The sequence below is a fragment of the Colias philodice genome, chromosome 2, assembly GCF_061535455.1.
Source record: "Colias philodice isolate Cphi_HAF_F1 chromosome 2, ilColPhil1 Martin Lab GWU primary, whole genome shotgun sequence".
NCBI lineage: Eukaryota > Metazoa > Arthropoda > Insecta > Lepidoptera > Pieridae > Colias > Colias philodice.
Window position 1 is genome coordinate 3,638,706 of NC_143087.1, and position 20,909 is coordinate 3,659,614.

Sequence of the window (20,909 nt, forward strand, 5' to 3'; positions counted from 1 at the left end):
GATTATTTGTCTTGCTCATATCGCTAAACAATACATCGACGATTATTAGACATTGCAATTAATTAGAAATGTATGTTAAAAAAATATACACAAATGAAAGGTTATTCCATCTTTTGACGTGATAACGTCTTTAAAATCGTTTTAGTCGGGTGACATGTTCAGAAACTTGTGTCACACCAAAACCTCACGAGCGCGATCGCAGGTATAACGAGAGAGAGACGGACCGATCTCCCGTCTCATCTCGAGCGCTGCCACTGCATTATTATACATTATACTCTGTGCACTGCATTATCACGTAAACATCTCGATCGTAAACCTACTTTACAAACAACCAATTTTTTTTAATATTCGACATGTTTGAATTGCTTCTGCAAGACTTGACAGTACAAAACGGCATTTTTCATTTTTTTCGGCAACGAATAATCTTATACCTCGGCAAAAGGGGAAACGCCTGCGAGTATTATCCATTACTTAATGATATTATATGGAATAAACAGTTATATTAGCCAAGTCTGGCTACGAAGTAAAATATACTTGCTCTGTGACAGTTACAAGACTGTATGATTTAAGTTTGATAGTCTGTGAAGGGCTCAGAGCAATAAACCTATTATTGCTCTGAGGTGAAGGGTCTTTTCTCTGTTGACTTTTTAATTGTCAATTGTTCTGACAACTTGACAAGTGACAATTATGTGCTATATTACTTGCTCTGTGACAATTATAAAGCCGATTTGATTATTTCCGAGTTAACCGCGCGTTTGAATATTTTTTTCAGTTTTTGCCGTGCTATATCGAATAGTTGAAGTATATAAACATAATAATTTAAAATAGATGTAATCTACACTCGTAAGAGAGTTTGTCATAAGTGTATAGAATTTAAGTGGTGCATTTTCACTAATAACCTAAGCAGGATGGCCGATGAGGATTTTAGTAAACTTTTGCAACAAGCAGAGCAGCTAACTACTGAAATCGAGGGTAATGAAGACTTACCAAGAGTGGAGAGATCCCTAGGACAAGTACTTGAAGCTTCTCATGAGCTTTATTCAAGAGTAATACAATCGGGGACTAAATATGATATCCAAGCGTAAGTTGTTATGATTCTAAATCGTAAATGTCAGTATCTAAACATAATCGTAGTTTCACAAATTTACATATTCACTTTATTTCCATTAGGCACCTCTTATTTGGGTCGAAAGGGATAGATTTGCAACAAATATCACAGAAGTTGGAAACATTATCATCAAAGCGTACATTTGAACCACTACAACCAATAGCTGATTCTGACATAGAAAGTTTTTTGAAAAATGAAAGGGAAAATGCCATTTTATCACTCATTGATGAAGTTAATAAAAATGTAAGTATTAAGTTTATTTAATCAATCTTATACTGAGTTTTCCACAATGTATGTTTTAAAAGTAGTTGTAACATGAAGGTACCAGTTTTTTTAATATTATATTGTTATAATTTATTTTCTCACATAATAATTTATGTTTTAGTCCTTACAAACCACTGAGGACCAAAAATGGGAGCACATGCTCTCAGAATGGAACAAAGAGAAGATAAAACTAATGAATGCTATGATTGGACCATCCCAGAACTGGTTAGATTTAAAACGAGCTCCAGAACCACCCAGTATTGCAGATACACCTAAAAAGTTTGGTCACTCTATGTTAGATGATATAGAAGCAGCCTATGCTAGACAGGTCCAACAATACAACAAATTAGTCTTCCAAGGTGCTAAATCGAGGACTGCTCTACATCAGAAATTCGCACAAGTGGCTGAAGAGTTTAATGATCCTGTGAGTGATTTAATATTTAAAATATTAATAATTAGCCGTCTTACCAAACTTGTTTATAAAATAGCCTCTTCAATAAGTGTTTAATTATTATCAAATGTTATAATACAAATTGTATTTTTTGTGGTTTAGTTTTTTTTACACATTATGTGGCTGAAACAATTCTTCATTTTATTCATTTACATTTACACACATTCTTTTTATTCATTTTGTAGAAGGTGAAAGAAATGTGGGAAATTATTAAAACAATGTCGAATATACCAGCTCTAGTAAGAGATGAGGATCCATTAAAAGCAAGAGGAAATCCAACTATTCAACAGTGCCTCATTGCTCAAGGGAAGAAATATTTGGAAAAGAGGTTTGATTCTTCATCCTTTTGATAAAATATTCATATCCTTTGGGATTTTATAATTTTTACAACAATACATTTAAAGCAATTTACATCAGTACATAGTAAAAACATATAATATATCGCACAGTGTTGATATAGTTTTCTTTATTTTCTTAAATCAAATCTGTAATCTTATTTATTTAATCTTCATTATTATCAAACTCAACTTAAAGTAATGCCTAATTATTAAGTAAATTCTATTGTATTTCTTAAGGTACAAACAGTATATGAGTGATGTGGTTCGTGCGAACCCTGCTGCCGCTATGAGGGGAGGGGAGCCAGGTACATTCCCTCTGGTTCGAGGTTTTGTTGGTCTCCGCCTACAAGGCCAAAGTGCCCAGGGTCTGACTGATGGTGTGATAGACGACAGACCATTGTGGCCCATGGTGTACTATTGCCTGAGGAGCGGAGATGCAAGTGCAGCTTTGCACTGTCTACGAAAAGCTGGGTAGGATTGGTATTTTCATAATATATTTCGTTCCTATTAATTGTATGTTTAGTGATGAGAAAAAGTCAAGCATAGATGTAACATAAAGTAGTTTAAATAAATAATATTCAAACCAGGAATTAACAATTTGAAATACTTTTTTTTTTCAAATATCAGTGATACAAAACTAAAAAATTTAAGTTTGACAGATTTTCTGGGCAAAAAATTTAATGTTTTTATTTGTAGGCGGGAGCATGAAGAGTTTATAGCGGCGCTCGAAGAGCACATGCGCAATCCAGAGAAGGCTCTCAGTGAGAAGCTACAGAATGCAATCAATTTCCAGTACAGAATTCAAGTTCGCAATTCATCAGATCCATACAAAAGAGCAGTATGTACTTTATTCAAAATTACTTACAGTGCTTAACTTTGCTGTGCTTTAAAAATCATTATAAAATAAGACTCATTGTCGAAGAAGCAAGATAGAGTATCTCGCTACTTCGAAAAGTAGACAAAATGCAAATATTAAAAAATTTTAACTGCTTATGTTGCTTAAAAATATTCTAGTGTATGAATGAAATAACTAAAATGCAAAGTCAGTATTTGGTGTCGCCTTTTGTATTAATTACATTATATTTTTCAGGTATACTGTGTGATAGGATGCTGTGATGTGAGCGACGAACATTCCGAAGTAGCTAAAACAGCAGACGACTATCTGTGGCTTAAACTGTCCGTAATTAAAACCAAAACAAACAATGAAACAGAATCATTCTCGTACTCTGATTTACAAAAAATGATCTTGGAAGAATATGGTGAGAATAATTAGGAATACTTTATATTTTTTTAACTGATTTGTTGCTTGTATTTGACTGAAAATCTTGCTTGTGATAGTTTTTCTAAATATTTAATTCTAATTCATTTTTGTTTGTTTTATAGGTGAAACACACTACCATGCATATGAGAAGCCATTGGTATACTTCCAAGTATTGACACTCACAGGTCAATTTGAGCCAGCTATTGAATTTCTTTCTAGAATCCCAAGGTGAGCTTTAAATAGTGAAATTATTTTATGTATCATCAATAATTATAATCATCTTATTATGATTTGTTTTAATTTTTGTTTTGCAATTGTTATGAGGATCTCTTGACTTTCATCAAAATTGAAATGAATTTCTCTTGTCTTAAAATTGAACTTACTTTTGTTGCATGGTATAAATAAAACGTTAATATTCTACCAAATATTCATATTAATTTAATATTATTTTTTAATATTAAAGATATCAAGTTCACGGTGTCCACATGGCGCTCGCTCTACACGACGTATACATGTTGGGCACGCCGCGCAATGTACAAGCACCTTTATGTAAGTATAAAATTTTCTATAATTTGCGATTCATATAGGCATTTAATGCCATCGCACTAATAATATCATTTAAATATTGGTTTAAATTAATTATTTTAGTATCTGTGGACACGGATGACCCGAATCCTCTGCGAAGATTGAACTTGGCGAGACTTGTGCTTCTGTACGTTAGAAAGTTCGAGCTCTCAGATCCATCAGACGCTCTGCACTATTACTATTTCTTACGGTAAATATGTAATATGAATTAAAAAAAACACTACGTTGTGTAATATTATGTGAATATTATCATTGAGAAATCATATTGTAGTGTTACCTGGTAACCACCATTTTATGTAAAAAAATATTATGAGTAGTGTGTAATCGGTTTTAGCTTAATAAAAAAAAAAATCTCGCTTTTCACATCATCCATCACTTACTCGTAAACATGTTTACCAAGATGTTTATTAAATTTCAGTAACCTCAAGGATCCCAGTGGAAAGAATCTTTTCATGTGCTGCTGCACGGACCTAGCGCTTGAGAGTCGCGACTATGATCTCCTGTTTGGTAGAATGGATCCCGCAACTGGTCTCAGAACCACGGGACTTTTGGACCAATTTAATAACCCTCATATTGATAGCAAGGTATGTATCACAAGATAATATGATTATGAATAAGAAGTGCAGTTCCTAAATTCTCTTTCCAATTGTTTTCAAATTTCAGGTGATAGCATTGAATGTTGCTGAACAGCTAGTGAGCAAAGGCCTGTTTGAAGATGCCATAACTATGTATGATATTGCTGGGGTGAGTTATTTTGGTTTAAGGCTGCAGTCTAGCAAAATTGCGTTTTCAACAAGTTATTTGACAATTTTTTCCCGGCTAATGAAATGATAAACTGAATTTTTTTTCTTGTTTATCAATTAGTGTTATATACGCAATGCGCGTGAATTTTTTCACATTTATAAAGTTACTTTATGTTACCTTAATCAGGCCTTCAAGATAAGTCTCTTTCCCCCAAAGACATTTCGAGCTAAGTTTGTGCACTCACTACGTTGCAACCGATAACAATTTACACAATCTGATCAGCGCATTATTATCCTTATATAGTCGTTATTAAAAACTGCTGAATACAATTGCCGAAAAACTTATGATTTTCTTAATTAGAACGTTATAAATTCATTAAATTTCCCATTTTAGGCCTTACAAAATCTATTGATAAATACTGCTAAAAGTTATTTTTTCCATTAATTTATTCGAGTTGGTTGAAGACCAATGAGTATTAATCCTTTAAAAAAATTTTTTTTTGAATTTTGATAATTCTTTAAATATTAAAAAAATATTTAAAATAATTAGGAAAAATCCTAGCGAATTTCTTTAGTCGCGCTCCTTGGGCCGGAGCGTTCTGACGTGTGCTCTACGCTCGATTTTCCTTCATACCGAAGTGAAAGTTGCTCTACTTCATTAAATTTAATATTTTTGTTAATTGATTATTTTTATCTTAGTTTTGTGCAAATATTCGTATTTTTAAATATTTGATTTCGATATGGAAAATAAACGAAAAAAATACGCGTGTAACTACTAGAAAAAAAATTATCTTCGAACATAAAATTAATGAAACCAAATAGATTGCAAAGGTGATTGGCAACAATTTCTTTATTTTACGGGGTGTCAGTAAAGGGATGTATATTTCTTTAAAACTAAAGTAAGCTCATAAATTTTCTTAGAATATATTTTTTTTTGAAGTTCCAAAAATGTTTATTTTTCGTTTGTGAAATACGAAATATAATATAAACTTGTATTGAGAACTTGAACTTCCCAAGTTCATCCGGGGAAATCCCCATACGGGGAAAATGATTTGTTTACTCCAAAATTATATGCCGAGGTGTTTTAATTTTTTCTTCTAGTCATTTTCAACGTAGCGGCATGTTGTTTGATTATTAATTTTGTAACTTAAATACAGGATGTTGGTTTTATATTCTGATCTTACAGACGCGCTGACAAATTTAGTCCGCCATTTCTAGTTTCGTCTACCAACTCTAGGTACCAATATTAAAACGAATGGGTTATCATCACATCATCAAAACTCAGATGTAATGGAAGATCACAATAACAGAAAATTCAGTGGGTGTTGAGAACTAAACAAACAGAAGTAACAGAGACGCGAAGAATAAAAAAAGAGGACGAAAACGATAATTCGTTGATGCTTTCCCTTTTCGACGTATTGTTAGGGTACATCACCAATCTGCAAAAAACAAAACTGATGATTCCCAATTGCTGATTAAAAATGAAAAACAAATAATCGACAACAGTGGTGAAAATTTGCTGATCACAATGAAACATCCTTCAGTGGTAGCAGATTTACTCATTTCAAATGTATCGGTGAATAGCGTAAAGGAGAGGAGGACAGGGAAACATTATGAATGTGGATGGTGGATTGTATACAGGGTGTAATCGATAAGTATGTGCAGGCGATTATGACGTTATTATTGCAGGTATCAAAAAACTTAAAACTGATATCGAAATTACTTTACCTAATGAGCAAAATGACAATAATAACTTTTTAAAAGTATAACGAGAAATATCTAAAAAATTTACTTTATACACTCCCATATCAAAAAGGGAAAATGGGACTAGTACAAGTTAAATGTCTAATTCCGGCAAAAGACATGAATGCGGAAGATGCGGTTAAAAAAAAATTAATATTTGAAATACAATGCAAAAAATAACACTTTTGTCATAGATAAGAATCATGACTATTTTTTCTAAATTCAGGGACAACTAAACGTTGCAGAAGCAGAAGTCTGCTTATTTGCTGTTTGGACTGGAGTGAATCATTCGTTAAAAATAGAATATAATTATAAAAAAGTATGTAACGTTTTGGCAAAATAAAATGATGGACCATTATCAAGATTTTACATAAATTGCCTGCTGTCAGAATTGATTGATTCGAGACTTCAGCATTCGATGCCCATCAAGGACCCATCCTATATCATTCAAGCGATTGAAAAAAAAAGAGATAAATCCAGTGCAACCGATAAAGCATCAGAATGCTAGCAAAAGATTTATTAGGTTTATCAATATAAATCTATATATTACACATAATATAATAAATCTGTAGAAGACGCGAAGACTGACATCTGCGCGGACGGAGTCGCGGGCGGAAGCTAGTCAGAAATAAATATCTTTTGTTTTCATTTGCGTATTTTTCTATTTTATAATTTTTTAACACAAACATTACATTTTTTTTATTATATACAAAATTTGTTTATCCGTTTTATTAGTTAAACTGAACAACTTTCACTAAGAAACTTAGGTCGAAAAAAATGTATAGAGTTATGCATTTTGTATGGAAAGCTTATTTTTTTTTATATTTCGTCCAAATTTCTTTGTAAAAGTTGATCAGTTATATAAACATGAAGTTGAAGATATCAATAGAAAGTATTCGCAAATTTTGTGTACTGATAAAAAAAAATCACCCGGTGTAATTTTCACGAAAATTGTTTCAAATTGTCATTTTTGGTACTTATTACGAATATTAAATTATACATACGAATGATTTAATTTTTAAAAATTAAGTGGAGCAACTTTCCCTTAGTTCATTTGTATTATTTACATATAGGATGACAGGATGCATTTGTTTGCACTACTAGACCAAGCCCTTAATAATAGGCATGACGACAGTATCCATAAATGATCGAATTAGTGTTTTTAAGGGAAAATGTATAATAAATAAATTAAAATTAGTGACTTAGAAATATTAAAAACATTAAGATTAATGAGATTATCAATAAAATAAAACATTGAAATTCTGCAGTCGGCCATTTTGACTGAAACACGCGTGACGTCACGTCTTTGTAAACAACTTCGCGTCAGGTGTATTTTGTTGTTATGAATATGTTGAGAATACGCATTTTTATTTATTTTCTATTTTTTCACGTATGCTTTATCGACTCTGAACAGAAATATAATTGCGAATTCACGAATATGTGGTTCGGGTTTCTCTGCGTCAAATTTATACAATCATTTCATATTATTTTCTCGCTTTTAACAATTACTAACACTTTTTTGGGTATTATTTTTATGTAGATTCACATTGCAATACTGCACACCACTTATAAACTTTGAAATTAGATTCTATAACAGTGCTATGTGAGCAGCGTATGTGTGCAGTGATATGTGACTCTTGCTTAAATACAATATAATATTTCAGACACACACACACACACACACACACACACACACACACACTCTTACACGCACAAATATATATACTTTCATACGATACAGTTTCATACGACACACCAGCATTCTCACATCTTAAATTTATACATATTTTTTTTTTCTCTACTCTCTATTCTAACCAATTTTAATTATAATTAATTATTTGCTAAGAGGCTTCTTGTGAATTTATTTTAGAGGCAAGCTGTTTCTCCTAAACACAGGTTGCCCAGTAACCTAGCTAGGGAAACATTGGCTTGTATAAATTGTTTTGGTAGCCTTTTATTTATATAATTATATAATTTTACATGAATATTAATTGTATATTGTAATAAATTGTAATTGTAATTGTATGTATGTATGTTTAATAATAAATAAAATTTGAATTTGAATTTGAATTTGATAACACTTAATAATTAAAATTTTGTTTAATTTTGCTTCGCTATGCATACAGATAATTACGTATTTACGTAAGAGTGACGTCACGCCTACGCCATGACACCTGTGAGCTGTTTTGGCACAGTTAATAAATATTTTTTGAAAAATGGCTTTTATCTTCGTTAAATTTAAGTATATTAGCGAAATATAGGGTTTTTCTTGTTTAATAAACGTATACTTACACACATTATGGAAGAGGTTTTGAAAATTTATCGTCATGCCTATTCTTTCATTTATGAAATTTGTATTGTACTTATAGCAAAAAATGAGGTCAATTTTAAATAATAATACTTACTGCCTATTTGGTAGCAATGCTTTTATTTCCATATAGTATGTCAATTTCATTTCAATTTAAGAGTAACATAAATAAAAGTATTATATTATCTTAACTTTGTTAAATATTAAAAAAAATTAATGCCATATTGTAAAGTTCCATTTACTTTTAGAACTTAGAGCGCGTGCTGGAGCTATTCTGCGTGCTGCTCGCGCAAGTTGTGAACAGCGGCGGCGGTGCGGGCGGGCTGCGTGCTCGGCTCGGTTCGCTCGCGGAGCACGCTTCGCGCCGCCTTCGCTCCGCTGAGACGCCGCTACCCGCCGCGCTAGTGGAGGCCTACACTAAGCTGTGCAAGCTGATGACGTTCTTCGATCAGTTCCATGAAGAGAACTATGAGGGCGCGTTAGAGGTGGGTGCAGTGTGTGGTAGTGGTAGTTATGTTGTTGTTACGGCTGGTTGATTAATAAAAGCATCTTCACTATATTTTTTTTTCTATTCTTCAAAAAAATACATTTATAAGGGCCGATTTTTCAATGCCCAGATAAACAGATAGACTTTATTCTTCAGTTAACAAAATATTCAATTTTTCAATAGACGAATAGGACTTATCTATCGAATAACTACGTTATTTGAGGAATAAATCTATTTGCCGCTCCAACGGCCAGATAGCGCGCTATTCGACGGTTAGGTGTTTGAGTTGACAACTGACGCGTCAAATTTGAGATATTTTCGTATGTCATAACATAGAGCGTAGAATTATTAACAATTAAACCTCTTTCTATATAATAATTATTATCAATTAAAATCATATTGAAATTGATGTTTTTGATAGTACTGATGACCATGCCATTGAAAATTTGCCGAACGCTGCCTTTAAGTATGTCTTTTCCATCGTAAAATATATAAATTGAAACACAAATTTAACCAAACTCTTTACTCGAATCAAAACAACAATCAACAATCATAGAAGACAAGAACAATACAAGACAAACTTAAAATGCACTCCTGACGTGAGTCATAATGACGGTTGTTGACAAATTGCAAGAGTTGACTCTATCCCGATCTAACCTGACTAATTTAATACAACTAAACTAAAATTTTAACAGTTTGGTCAATTATTAATGGTGAAATGGGTAAAAGCAAATCAAGTAATACCATAAAACTTGTAAATAATGACAGGGTTATTGACAAAAGTGCTGATGTTGCTCTTGCTTTTGAAGAATTCTTCAGTAGTGTCCCTGCTACTATTACTAATAGTTTAAATTCGTCTTCAGCACTTGCAGAAACCTTTTTGAGGGACCATGTTGCGGGGTGTAGTACATTATTTGAATTACGACACGTAACTGCTAGTGATATTGTTACTGCCTTTAAGACGCTTAATCTAAAAAATACTTGTGATCTTTGGGGAATGTCCGTAAATCTAGTTAATAATATAATAGAAAATATTGCGAAAAATTTAGCTTTCATATTTAATAAGTGTTGTGACTATGGTACATTTCCTAATTTACTAAAGCTTAGTAAAGTTGTACCTCTATTTAAGAAGGGCGATCAAGAAGACTGTAACAATTATAGACCTATCTCTATTTTACCAACATTAAGTAAGGTATTCGAGAAGTTAATTTTAAACCAATTGAGTAGTCATTTTGCATCTAATAATTTACTGCACACCAAACAGTTTGGTTTCACAAAGGGGCGCTCAACCACAGATGCTGGAGTTGCACTTCTAACACATATATATAAAGCATGGGAAAACTCAAAAAATGCTCTGGGGATATTTTGTGACCTCTCCAAGGCATTTGACTGCGTTGAACATTGTACTTTGTTACGTAAACTTAATCACTATGGAATTAAAGGAAAAGCCCAGAACCTCATAGCGTCATACCTGCATGATAGGATACAGACTGTAGTTGTTAATGGAGAACGTTCTAGCGGTGCGTCAATTAACATTGGTGTTCCACAGGGGTCAATTTTAGGTCCCTTCTTGTTCTTGGTATATATCAATGATCTTCCCTTTTATTTGCAGGATAGGTGTGAAATAGTTCTGTTTGCAGATGATACCTCATTAATTTTTAATGTGGATAGGCATGACCCAAATGTTGACGAAGTGAACAGTGCTCTTTTACACATATCTAAATGGTTTACTGCCAATAATTTATTATTAAATGCCAAAAAAACCACTTGTGTTGAATTTTTACTTCCTAATGTAAAAAAGTTGAACAGAGATATTACCTTGAACGGGGAGGTATTGCATCCTACTGAGTCTACTGTATTTCTAGGGTTAACATTGGACGAGAAACTACAGTGGGGAGCCCATGTCAACACCGCTGCAGGTAAGCTCAGTTCAGCTGCATATGCAGTCCGAAAAATAAGGCATCTCACCGATGAAGATACAGCTAGATTGGTTTATTTCAGCTACTTTCATAGCATTATGTCCTATGGAATTCTACTGTGGGGCAAGGCTGCAGATATAGAAACTATATTTATCTTACAGAAAAGAGCCATTCGCTCTATATATAATTTACGTGCTCGGGACTCACTAAGAGATCATTTTAAGAATACTGGTATCCTTACTGTACCATCACAGTATATATTTAATAATATTTTGCATGTACACAAAAGCTCCGACTTGCACACAAGAGTAGGAGATAGACACGATTATGGCACAAGGAACAGGAATAGAATTGAAATGCCATTTTTCCGATTAGCTAAAGTTAAAAATTCATTTATGGGTCAAGGTATACGCTTATATAATAGAATTCCTCACAATATTAAAGAGTATAGTAGTTCTAAATTTAAAACTTATATAAAAAATGTACTAGTTCAGAGAGCGTACTACAGTATTCAGGAATATATAGACGATAAAGACCCATGGAGGGTTATCGCGTAAAAACCACAGGACAGTTCTTTGGCATATTATGATATATTATTATGTAGTTAGATATAAGTTACATATTATGTAATATTGACATGATTTAAAAGAGCAACTATGGAGTTTCTTGCCGATTCTTCTCCGTAGATACTGCTTTCCGAATCGGTGGTAAATGTTAAAAATACTTATGTAATGACGATTCGAAAGTGCTACTAAATAGTAGTCTAATTGAATAAATGAATGTTTGAGTTTTGAGTTTGAATATGTTTGTTTCGCCACTCCGAGAGCAGAGCTGCCAATATGGAAATATTTGGTCAGATAGTTATTCATCAAATAAATCACGATTGAAAAATAGGCGAGCCGTTATGTTAGATAAATAATTGAATAAATCTATTCGAGGGGTAGTTATTAGACTGTTTATCTCGGGATTGAAAAATCGGCCCTAAAGCATTTGAATGTTATTATAAATAAAAATAAATATGTAACAAATTCGTCATCTTCCCTGTTTATTATATTACAGTTTGAGTATTGATTTATATTATTGTCTATATGTACACATTATACTCATTTATACACGTAATACAACATTACCAATAATAAAAAATAATTTACGTAAGGTTTACTGAATGAAATTATAATACAGAAAAGAACTCATAACAAGGTGAACAGGCCTTTTCCAAACATCCTTTTTAATTAACGACTATCATAACTTATACTTAGCTAATAATTAAGTGTACGGAGGACAACCTTTTTAATTTTAATAACATTTATTATACAGACGCTCCGCGAATGCGAGGTGGTCCCGCTGAGCAAAGCTGAACTAGACGCACGCGTGTCCGCAGCGCGGTGTGCGCGCGGCGAGTTGTTACGTTGCTTGCCCGCCGTGCTGCGTGCAGTTTGTACCATACTGGTCGCGCAGAGACAGCGCCTTAGGACCGTCAGTCCTGTCACTACGCATAATACTACACAGGTACGGGTCGATGATTTGATTCTAACATGGTGGATTATAAGTGAAATAAACTTTGGATAAATTGTATTTTCTGCCATATTGAAACGTAGTAAAATTATAAGAATACATTTACGAAATAGTTTCAAATATTTTTGTTACAAAATATAAAATTTGCTTAAATCCATAGAGCGAAAAAAATCTGGGAATATTTAAATACGGACTTGTGGTTGCTTGCCATATTTGTAATTATTGATACTTACATAATTAAGATGTCAATTATTTTTCCAGCAGGTGGATTGGCTGCGGGAACAAGCTGAAGTACTAAACACATTTGCTGGCAACATTGCGTATAGAATGCCTGGTGATACCTACAGTCAGTTGGCGCAAATGCAAATTCTTATGCATTAATTTCTTCTATGTTTTAAGCCGTAATAAAATATATTTTTAAAAAATAGTTTTATTTTTTTAAAATATTAATTCCTCTGTACCTTTTTAAAATATCGTTTTTACTTTGTATTTAATTGGCACTGAGTGTACCGAAATAGATAAATTACAAGATAATTCTTGTACATTTCCATGCCTTGTGCCTTTACCCAATGGAAACTGGAACAAAATAAATTTAATATGGCAGAAAGGAAGTGATTTATGTAGATATAATTTTTATTATGATGTATAATTACTTTTCAAATTTTTAAGGAGTTTTATGGCGAGCTTTTAAGGTGATTGCAACGATCTGTTCCCAGCCAATATCCCGCTAGATGGCGCTGAATTCTACATTTCTAGTTTATTTGAGTTTTTGCGTAATTGGAATAGTCATCAAACCTAGGAATAGTCATGGCGGTTACTGAATATTATATTTTATTGAAATATGTTATATCATTGCCTTAAAATCCACCCAATTCGGTAAAATTATGCGTTTTAACATCTGTCATTGCATACAGGGTCGTTTACACACACAGACGTATACAAAAATGATAAAGATTTAACTCTAGATGGCGTGAATGTAAAGCGCGTCACACACGGTGAAGATACTACCTATAATATTTTATCTAATCTAGTAATATTTTATATTACAGTATCTTAAGGTATCCGGTATCAGCGTTCTGACCATCATTTTTCTTTTTTCGCTGTAGAACCGCCATCCTGTTACAAATGACCCACAAAGGAGAATGACCACGGGTGGTATCGGTAAAATTTTAGTTGTGCCACGTATTCGTTATATTGTTAATTCCTATTTGTATTTATAATGATCATATGTATCAATATTAAGTCTTAATTAAACCGGATAAATTGAAATAATAGTAAAAGTAAAAGTTTTTCTTTTGAAACATGTATGAACTTTCGCATTAGTAGGAAGTAGGATTGTTATAAAAATAAAAGTTATATTTGTTGGCGTAAACTATTTTATTGTAATTTTGGGAAATAAATAATGTCAAAATTGATTACCTACAATAAAACGCAGTTTTATTTTATTACCTACATTACACTATTGTTTTTTTTTTATCAAAACATGTATTTGAAGTAGCAAATATGATATTATGCTGATCCAAGCATTTTCACTCAAAACTAATATCACTAATGATTTGTAAAAGTAAATTATTTCAAAATACATTTCATAACCAACAAGTAAGAATAATTATTCATACAACAACAAATCAAAAACACTATTTACTATGGAAAAAAAACCAGGAAGGTGAAAAACATATTTACGATTTCGATGCACTCGACTTTTAGTAAAATAATAGGTAAAAATATTATTATGGTTTTGATCACAGACATATCTGTGGTTTTGATTTTAGCTACTAGTATCAGAAAGCTGCGTGTTCAATGCACGTCGGGGTCCCACAACTGTGGAGGAAGGAAGGTAGAATACCTCCATCGAATAAGTGAAGTTTCTCGACATACTCGATTTGCCGGCCGGCCTCAATGAAGATTGTCCGAAAGTTGTATATGTGCTCTGTAACGAAAAAATTTCGCTAGCGCGATTCAGAGTGAGGTGTCGTACAATATACCTAATGAAGTTTTTCATCTTTTTATTTTACTGCAAATACAAAATAAAAATTAAACAATGGTAATGTAAATTCTAAACAAACTACTACCAAAATACAATTAGAACAAAAATCATTTGACTTGTTTATTTCACCCAGAGGCCAGAGGCGGCTCGTGACAAAATTGTATAGGTGTTCACTTGAAATAAAACAACGAAAATACAATAGCGTTCGGGATGATTTATTACAAAAAAATGAGCACCACATTTTATAAATGTCTATAACACTAAAAATTACAAAGTACAGGCTATTTCAAAACGAATTCAATGACTAGGTATCAATAATTAGTAAATCACCGAATTTGCATTCGCGAGCGTAGGTATCCATAGTGTTTGTCACTGACGGTCACTGACCTCTATAACTTATAGTTATAGAGGTCAGTGGTGTTTGTTGTGTAAACATGTATGTATTTGAGTAGTTAGTAGCATATTATATTCTGAATTTCTGATCCATGCCTATTCACTCAAAACTAATAACACTAATGATTTGTAACAGTAAATTATTTCAATAGGTAGGTATTTGAACATTTCCCAACAAGACGTAAGAATAATTATTCGTAGGTATACAAGATACAATAACAAATCTAATACACTATTTATTATTTTATTATTTACTAGCGGTCCGCCCCGGCTTCGCCCGTGGTACATGTTTACGTTTTCTCTCCATAAGAAGTAATAGCTAGAGAGCTAGCGCAAAGCTACCTGTATGTATTTGACCAGATCTGGATTTTTGTGTGTTGATTCCCCTATACCTACTATACATGAGATGAGGAGTCACTAAGCCCAGAGTGGTGGACGGGGCGCGCGCTTAGGTAAGACAGGTGGAAATTTTTGGCGAACTTTGAAACCATTTGACCACGTCTGCCATTTTGATATTTGAAAATAGATTATTATTACTATCGGAAAATAACAATGGCAGACCATTATCACGCGGATAACATTCTGGCAGACACTTATGAAAGTGCTGAAAAAAATACAATTTTGAAAGTATTTGACCAGATCTGCCATTCATATATTTTATTTATTAGGGTATTAAAAACTTATTTTCGAAACGGCAGACATTTTCATTGCGTACAGACTTCAGCAGACAACAAAACTTTACAGACTTCAGCAGTCAACAAGACTTAGCTTCTACATGGTCAGATGTATATATGTATTACGTTCCCTGACCTTACATCAATGATTTACTTTATTAATGTTTTTATGGTCATTTACATTTAATTTTGAAAACTATGGAATAAAATTTATAAATTTGATGATACAAAACTAAATATACATTTGTAAAGAATCTCAAATATAAAGTTGTGTTGCAAATAACAAATCATCATTTAAATATTTAGTTTATTTCTTTATTTAAGAAACAATTAACAATTACAAAACAACATAAAAAAACACGCATGCATTTATTGAAATGTTCATTCATCATCACTATCGTATGGCGTTGTGTGACTCGTCTTCATAATCCATTGAATCGGATTCTGTAAAAGTAAAACGTAAATTATATAATAAAAGAAATGAGTCATTATAAACTTACCTAGTAAGGCAATGCCTTTGATGTCGCACGATGCCGCCGCGCCGCCAGTGTAGGTACTTCTGCTGCTACATGAAAATATGCTAGGGTTGCAACAAATGGGAAATAAAACAATTGTGATTATTACTATTATGATGTAATCATTTATTCATATTATGTACATTCAAAACAATTGCTATTATTAAATCTGATGTAATTATTTTTTCATAAATATATAATTATTATTAATTACATAATATATTGCACTGTGAAATATTTACGTATCACTTTATTTTTGATGTTCTTAATTGTCTTTTATAAAATTTAAGTGACGCATTCGCATTGGGATCAACAATCCGATAAGAAAAGAATGGAGACAACATATACATAGCTTTGATTTCAATTCTACAGATACAAAATATACAATCTATCTAAAATGATACAACGGATGTTTCCTGCGTTTTCTCGTCAAAATACCGAAACAACGTAATTATTGTATAGTAGTTGGGCGTGAAAGTAAAAAAACAAATGAAAAGTGTTTTCCATATGATTATTTATTAAATTTACGCGATTAAGAATAATTTCAACGATACAATTTAGTAACCGAGAATTCAGAGGATTAAAGAAAATACCTGCCTGATCATTTTATCAAACTCTAAAAGAATTATGGTTATTTCGCATCACTCGGTTTATTAGTTTGGTAATAATTATTAAAGGTAGTTACAACCCTAGCCATTGAGTCGAACGGTAGGCAACACAATATCGACTTTGTGCGGGTACATATTTGGGTTGTTGAGGAAGTGATTATGAGGAAGAGGAGGAGGAAGAGGAATTTTCACACACAAATTTAGAGGATGCGGATGAGGAAGAGGATATTTTTTTGAGGAAGAGGATGCGGATGAGGAAGCGGATGAGGATGAGGATGATAGGAAATTATAATCAAAATTAAAAAACAAAAACTTTTAAAATTAAAAATTAAAACAAAAGCCATTCTCACGTCTCTACATATTGATGTTTAGGGTTAGGGGAGGTTAGCTCGCCCGATCGCGAATTTACAAAGCCTGTAAGTACTATACTATTTGAGTCACGAGCCGGACTCAGATGAGCTTTTGTTTATGCATATTACTCGAAAAAACCCACAGAAAAAACCTAATCTATATATCTATATCAGTGCCAAAAGCTACATTAAGCGATTTCCACGAAAAAAAACTAACTGGTAGATATTATTATGTAAGCTTAAACAACTTGTTTGTTTTTTAATTTAAAATGCCTTTTGACAAACATTATTTGGTAAAATATGTTTCTTCTGAGTATGAGAGGAAAGGTTATATTATTATGTTTAGAGATAAGTGTTAGGCGCAGATAAATATGGCGGTAAGACTCTACTCTTGTTCGTTAGTAGAGTCCGACTCGTAACTCAAATACATAGTTTAAATAGGCTTTGTAAATTCGCCGCCCGATCGGATCAGCATCCTCATAAATTTCCTCTAAATTTTGAGGAAGCGATAGCGGAAGAGGATTTTTTTATTTTCATTTTTGAGGATGCGGTAACGGAAGAGGAACCCAAAATATTGCGGAACTTCCGCATTATGAGGAAGCGGAAGAGGAATCCTCAACAACCCTAGTACATATGGTACATTTCTTCTTGCTGTGAAGCGTAATTATTATTATTAACATTTTTTAGGCTATTTTGAATCAGCTGTTCTAATTTAATTCTAGAAATTTATTAAAACGTGATTTTTTTAAAAGTATATTATGAGTTTATAAATACCTCAACCAATAGTTATTGTGTCCTATCCTCATTTCTTTATATCTTGGTAGTTAACTAAAGTGTTAAATTTACATAACCTCAACAACAACATTTACACTGCCACTGCACTAAAACTAAACTAACTAGCTCTCTAGCTATAAGAACCATCCTCGTACTTCAAGGGATATAATAAAAAAAGAATTATCGAAATCGGTTCAGCCGTTCTCGAGTTATGCGCTTACCAACACATTTTGCGATTCATTTTTATATATAAGACTAGCGGTCCGCCCCGGCTTCGCCCGTGGTACATGTTTACGTTTTCTCTACATAAGAACCATCCTCGTACTTCAAGGAATATAATAAAAAAAGAATGATCGAAATCGGTTCAGCCGTTCTCGAGTTATGCGCTTACCAACACATTTTGCGATTCATTTTTATATATAAGAAGAAGATAAGATTATGTGAAAATAACCAGGAAGGTATGTTTTTCACCTTTATGAAAACATAGTAACATAATATGGCTGTCGCTACAATAATTATATTTCAATTTTATCTTTTTATACCTAGTAGAACTGGCCGACGAATAAAAAAAATCGTATTAGAATAAATACAATAAATTACGGAACAAAAAAAGGATTGTAACTGAATTAGGTATGTTTGTTTCTGGGCGCACCGTTTTCGACGACGCGACGCGCGACGTAAGCGTATAGGTATAGGTACCTACTTTGCTAAAACAAACTAATAAAATTGTGTGTCTGTCTGAAAATTCGGAAAAGCATATTTTGCAAGTTTGTAATTACTTTGATAGTTTACCGATTTATAATAATTGTAATTGTAATTGTATAATATATAATTTGCAATGTGTTGAAATTTCATAAAAATCACGGGCCAATTTTTTGTTTTGAATCCCACCGAAAATATAATTGCGTTATTAGAATAATTAATTACTATACCTACCCACGATCAATTATTACAATATAGTCTCAAATGCATACTAGAGAAATATTGCAATTTGATTCAATTAAAATGCATAGCATACAAAAATAAATTCACAACACAAGAAATTCCGCGCGCAAATCATAGCGCGTGTCAATGAAATCAAGAATGTTTTATATCAAGCCGACGCGGACGACGACGCGACGCCGAACAAAAGTACCTACGACGGACGACCACGCTTCGAGTTGCCAAACAACATGAGTAATAAATTGTTTACAAAAAAAACAAGTTTTCCATTTTTCTGTATGAGTAGACAGAACTTCAAAACGCCACCTGCTACGGTTTATATTATGAACGATTGTTATAAAAATAAAAGTTATATTTGTTGGTGTAAACTATTTTATTGATCAATAATTTTGGAATTTAAAATTGTCAACATTGATTACAATAAAACGCAGTTTTATTTTATTACACTATTGTTTTTTTTATCAAAACATGTATTTGAAGTACCATATAATATTATGCTGATCCAAGCATTTTCACTCAAAACTTATATCACTAATGATTTGTAAAAGTAAATTATTTCAATATACATTTCATAACCAACATGTAAGAATAATTATTATTATTCCTACCTACAACAACAAACCTAAAACACTATTTACTATGGGAAAATAACCAGGAAGGTGAAAAACATATTATTATTTACGATTTCGACGCACTCGACTTTTAGTAAAATATAGTAGGGAAACATAATATTATGGTTTTGATTTTTGCTACTAGTATAAGAAAACTGCGTGTTCAAACTACTTGTTTGTCTGTCTGAAAATTCGGAAGTACTTTGGTAGTTTACCGATTTATAATAATATTGTATATATCGTTGTTTAAAAAATATTCAAACACAATAAAATATGATATATGTACTGATTTATCACTGGTTTCAGTGATGAACTGATGAGTCAATTATAGCCACTATACTTTCGTCATACGTGTGTATGATTGATGTGATTTGCAACGTGGTGATATTTCAGAAAAATCACGGGTCAAATTGTCCCACCGAAAATATAACTGCGTTATAAGAATAACTATACCTACGATAAATTATACATAATACAATATAGTCTCAAATGCATACTAGTGAAATATTTTATTTGAATCAATAAAATAAAAAAATAAATAAAAAATAATAATAATACAAAAATAAATTCACAACACAAGAAAATCCGCGCGCAAATCATAGCGCGTGACAATGAAATCAAGAACTTTCGAGCCGACGCGGACGACGAAGGAGCCTAACAAAAGTACCTACAATCATAGGCGGCTCGTGACAAAATTGTATGGCCGTGTTCACTTGAAATAAAACAACGAAAATAGGTACCTACAATAGCGTTAGCAGTACAAAAAAAATGAGCACCACATTATAAATGTCTATTTATACACTAAAAATTATAGAGTATTTCAAAACGAATTCAATTATTATTAATTAGCAATAATTAGAAAATCCCCGAATTTGCATTCGTGATCGTATTCATAGTGTTTGTCTACACTAATATTATAAAGAGGAAAACTTTGTTTGTTTGTTTGATTGTAATGAATAGGCTCATAAACTACTGGACATTTTACCAATGTTTGCAAGTTTGTGATTACTTTGATAGTTTACCGATTTATAATAATTGTATACTTATATCATTGTTTAAAAATATTCAAACACAATATGATATAGGTACTGATTTATCACTGGTTTCAGTGATGAACTGATGAGTCAATGTTAGCCACAATACTAATCACTTTCGTCATACATGTGTATGAACTATGATTGATGTGATTTGCAATGTGGTGAAATTTCATAAAAATCACGGGCCAATTTTTTGTTTTGAATCCCACCGAAAATACATATATTACTAATTGCGTTATTAGAATAATTAATTACTATACCCACGATCAATTATTACAATTTACAATATAGTCTCA

General features: G+C 32.3%; 1 protein-coding gene across 2 annotated transcripts; it reads left to right on the top strand.

Moving 5' to 3' along the window:
• Window positions 1–714: 714 nt before the first annotated feature.
• LOC149490276 (nuclear pore complex protein Nup93-like) lies at window positions 715–13,161 on the top strand. Of its 2 annotated transcripts, none has more exons than XM_089702778.1 (15): window positions 715–1,081; window positions 1,171–1,351; window positions 1,494–1,796; window positions 2,009–2,151; window positions 2,399–2,632; window positions 2,858–2,999; window positions 3,252–3,420; window positions 3,545–3,650; window positions 3,886–3,971; window positions 4,071–4,197; window positions 4,426–4,591; window positions 4,671–4,751; window positions 9,050–9,286; window positions 12,525–12,716; window positions 12,987–13,161. In XM_089702778.1, the coding sequence occupies exons 1-15, from the start codon at window positions 909–911 to the stop codon at window positions 13,101–13,103; spliced, it is 2,457 nt and encodes an 818-aa protein (XP_089558904.1). In that variant the 5' UTR covers window positions 715–908; the 3' UTR covers window positions 13,104–13,161. The 2 variants fall into 2 exon arrangements, with proteins under 2 accessions (XP_089558904.1, XP_089558895.1); XM_089702769.1 differs by having other exon boundaries at window positions 12,984–13,160.
• The last annotated feature ends 7,748 nt before the right edge of the window (window positions 13,162–20,909 follow it).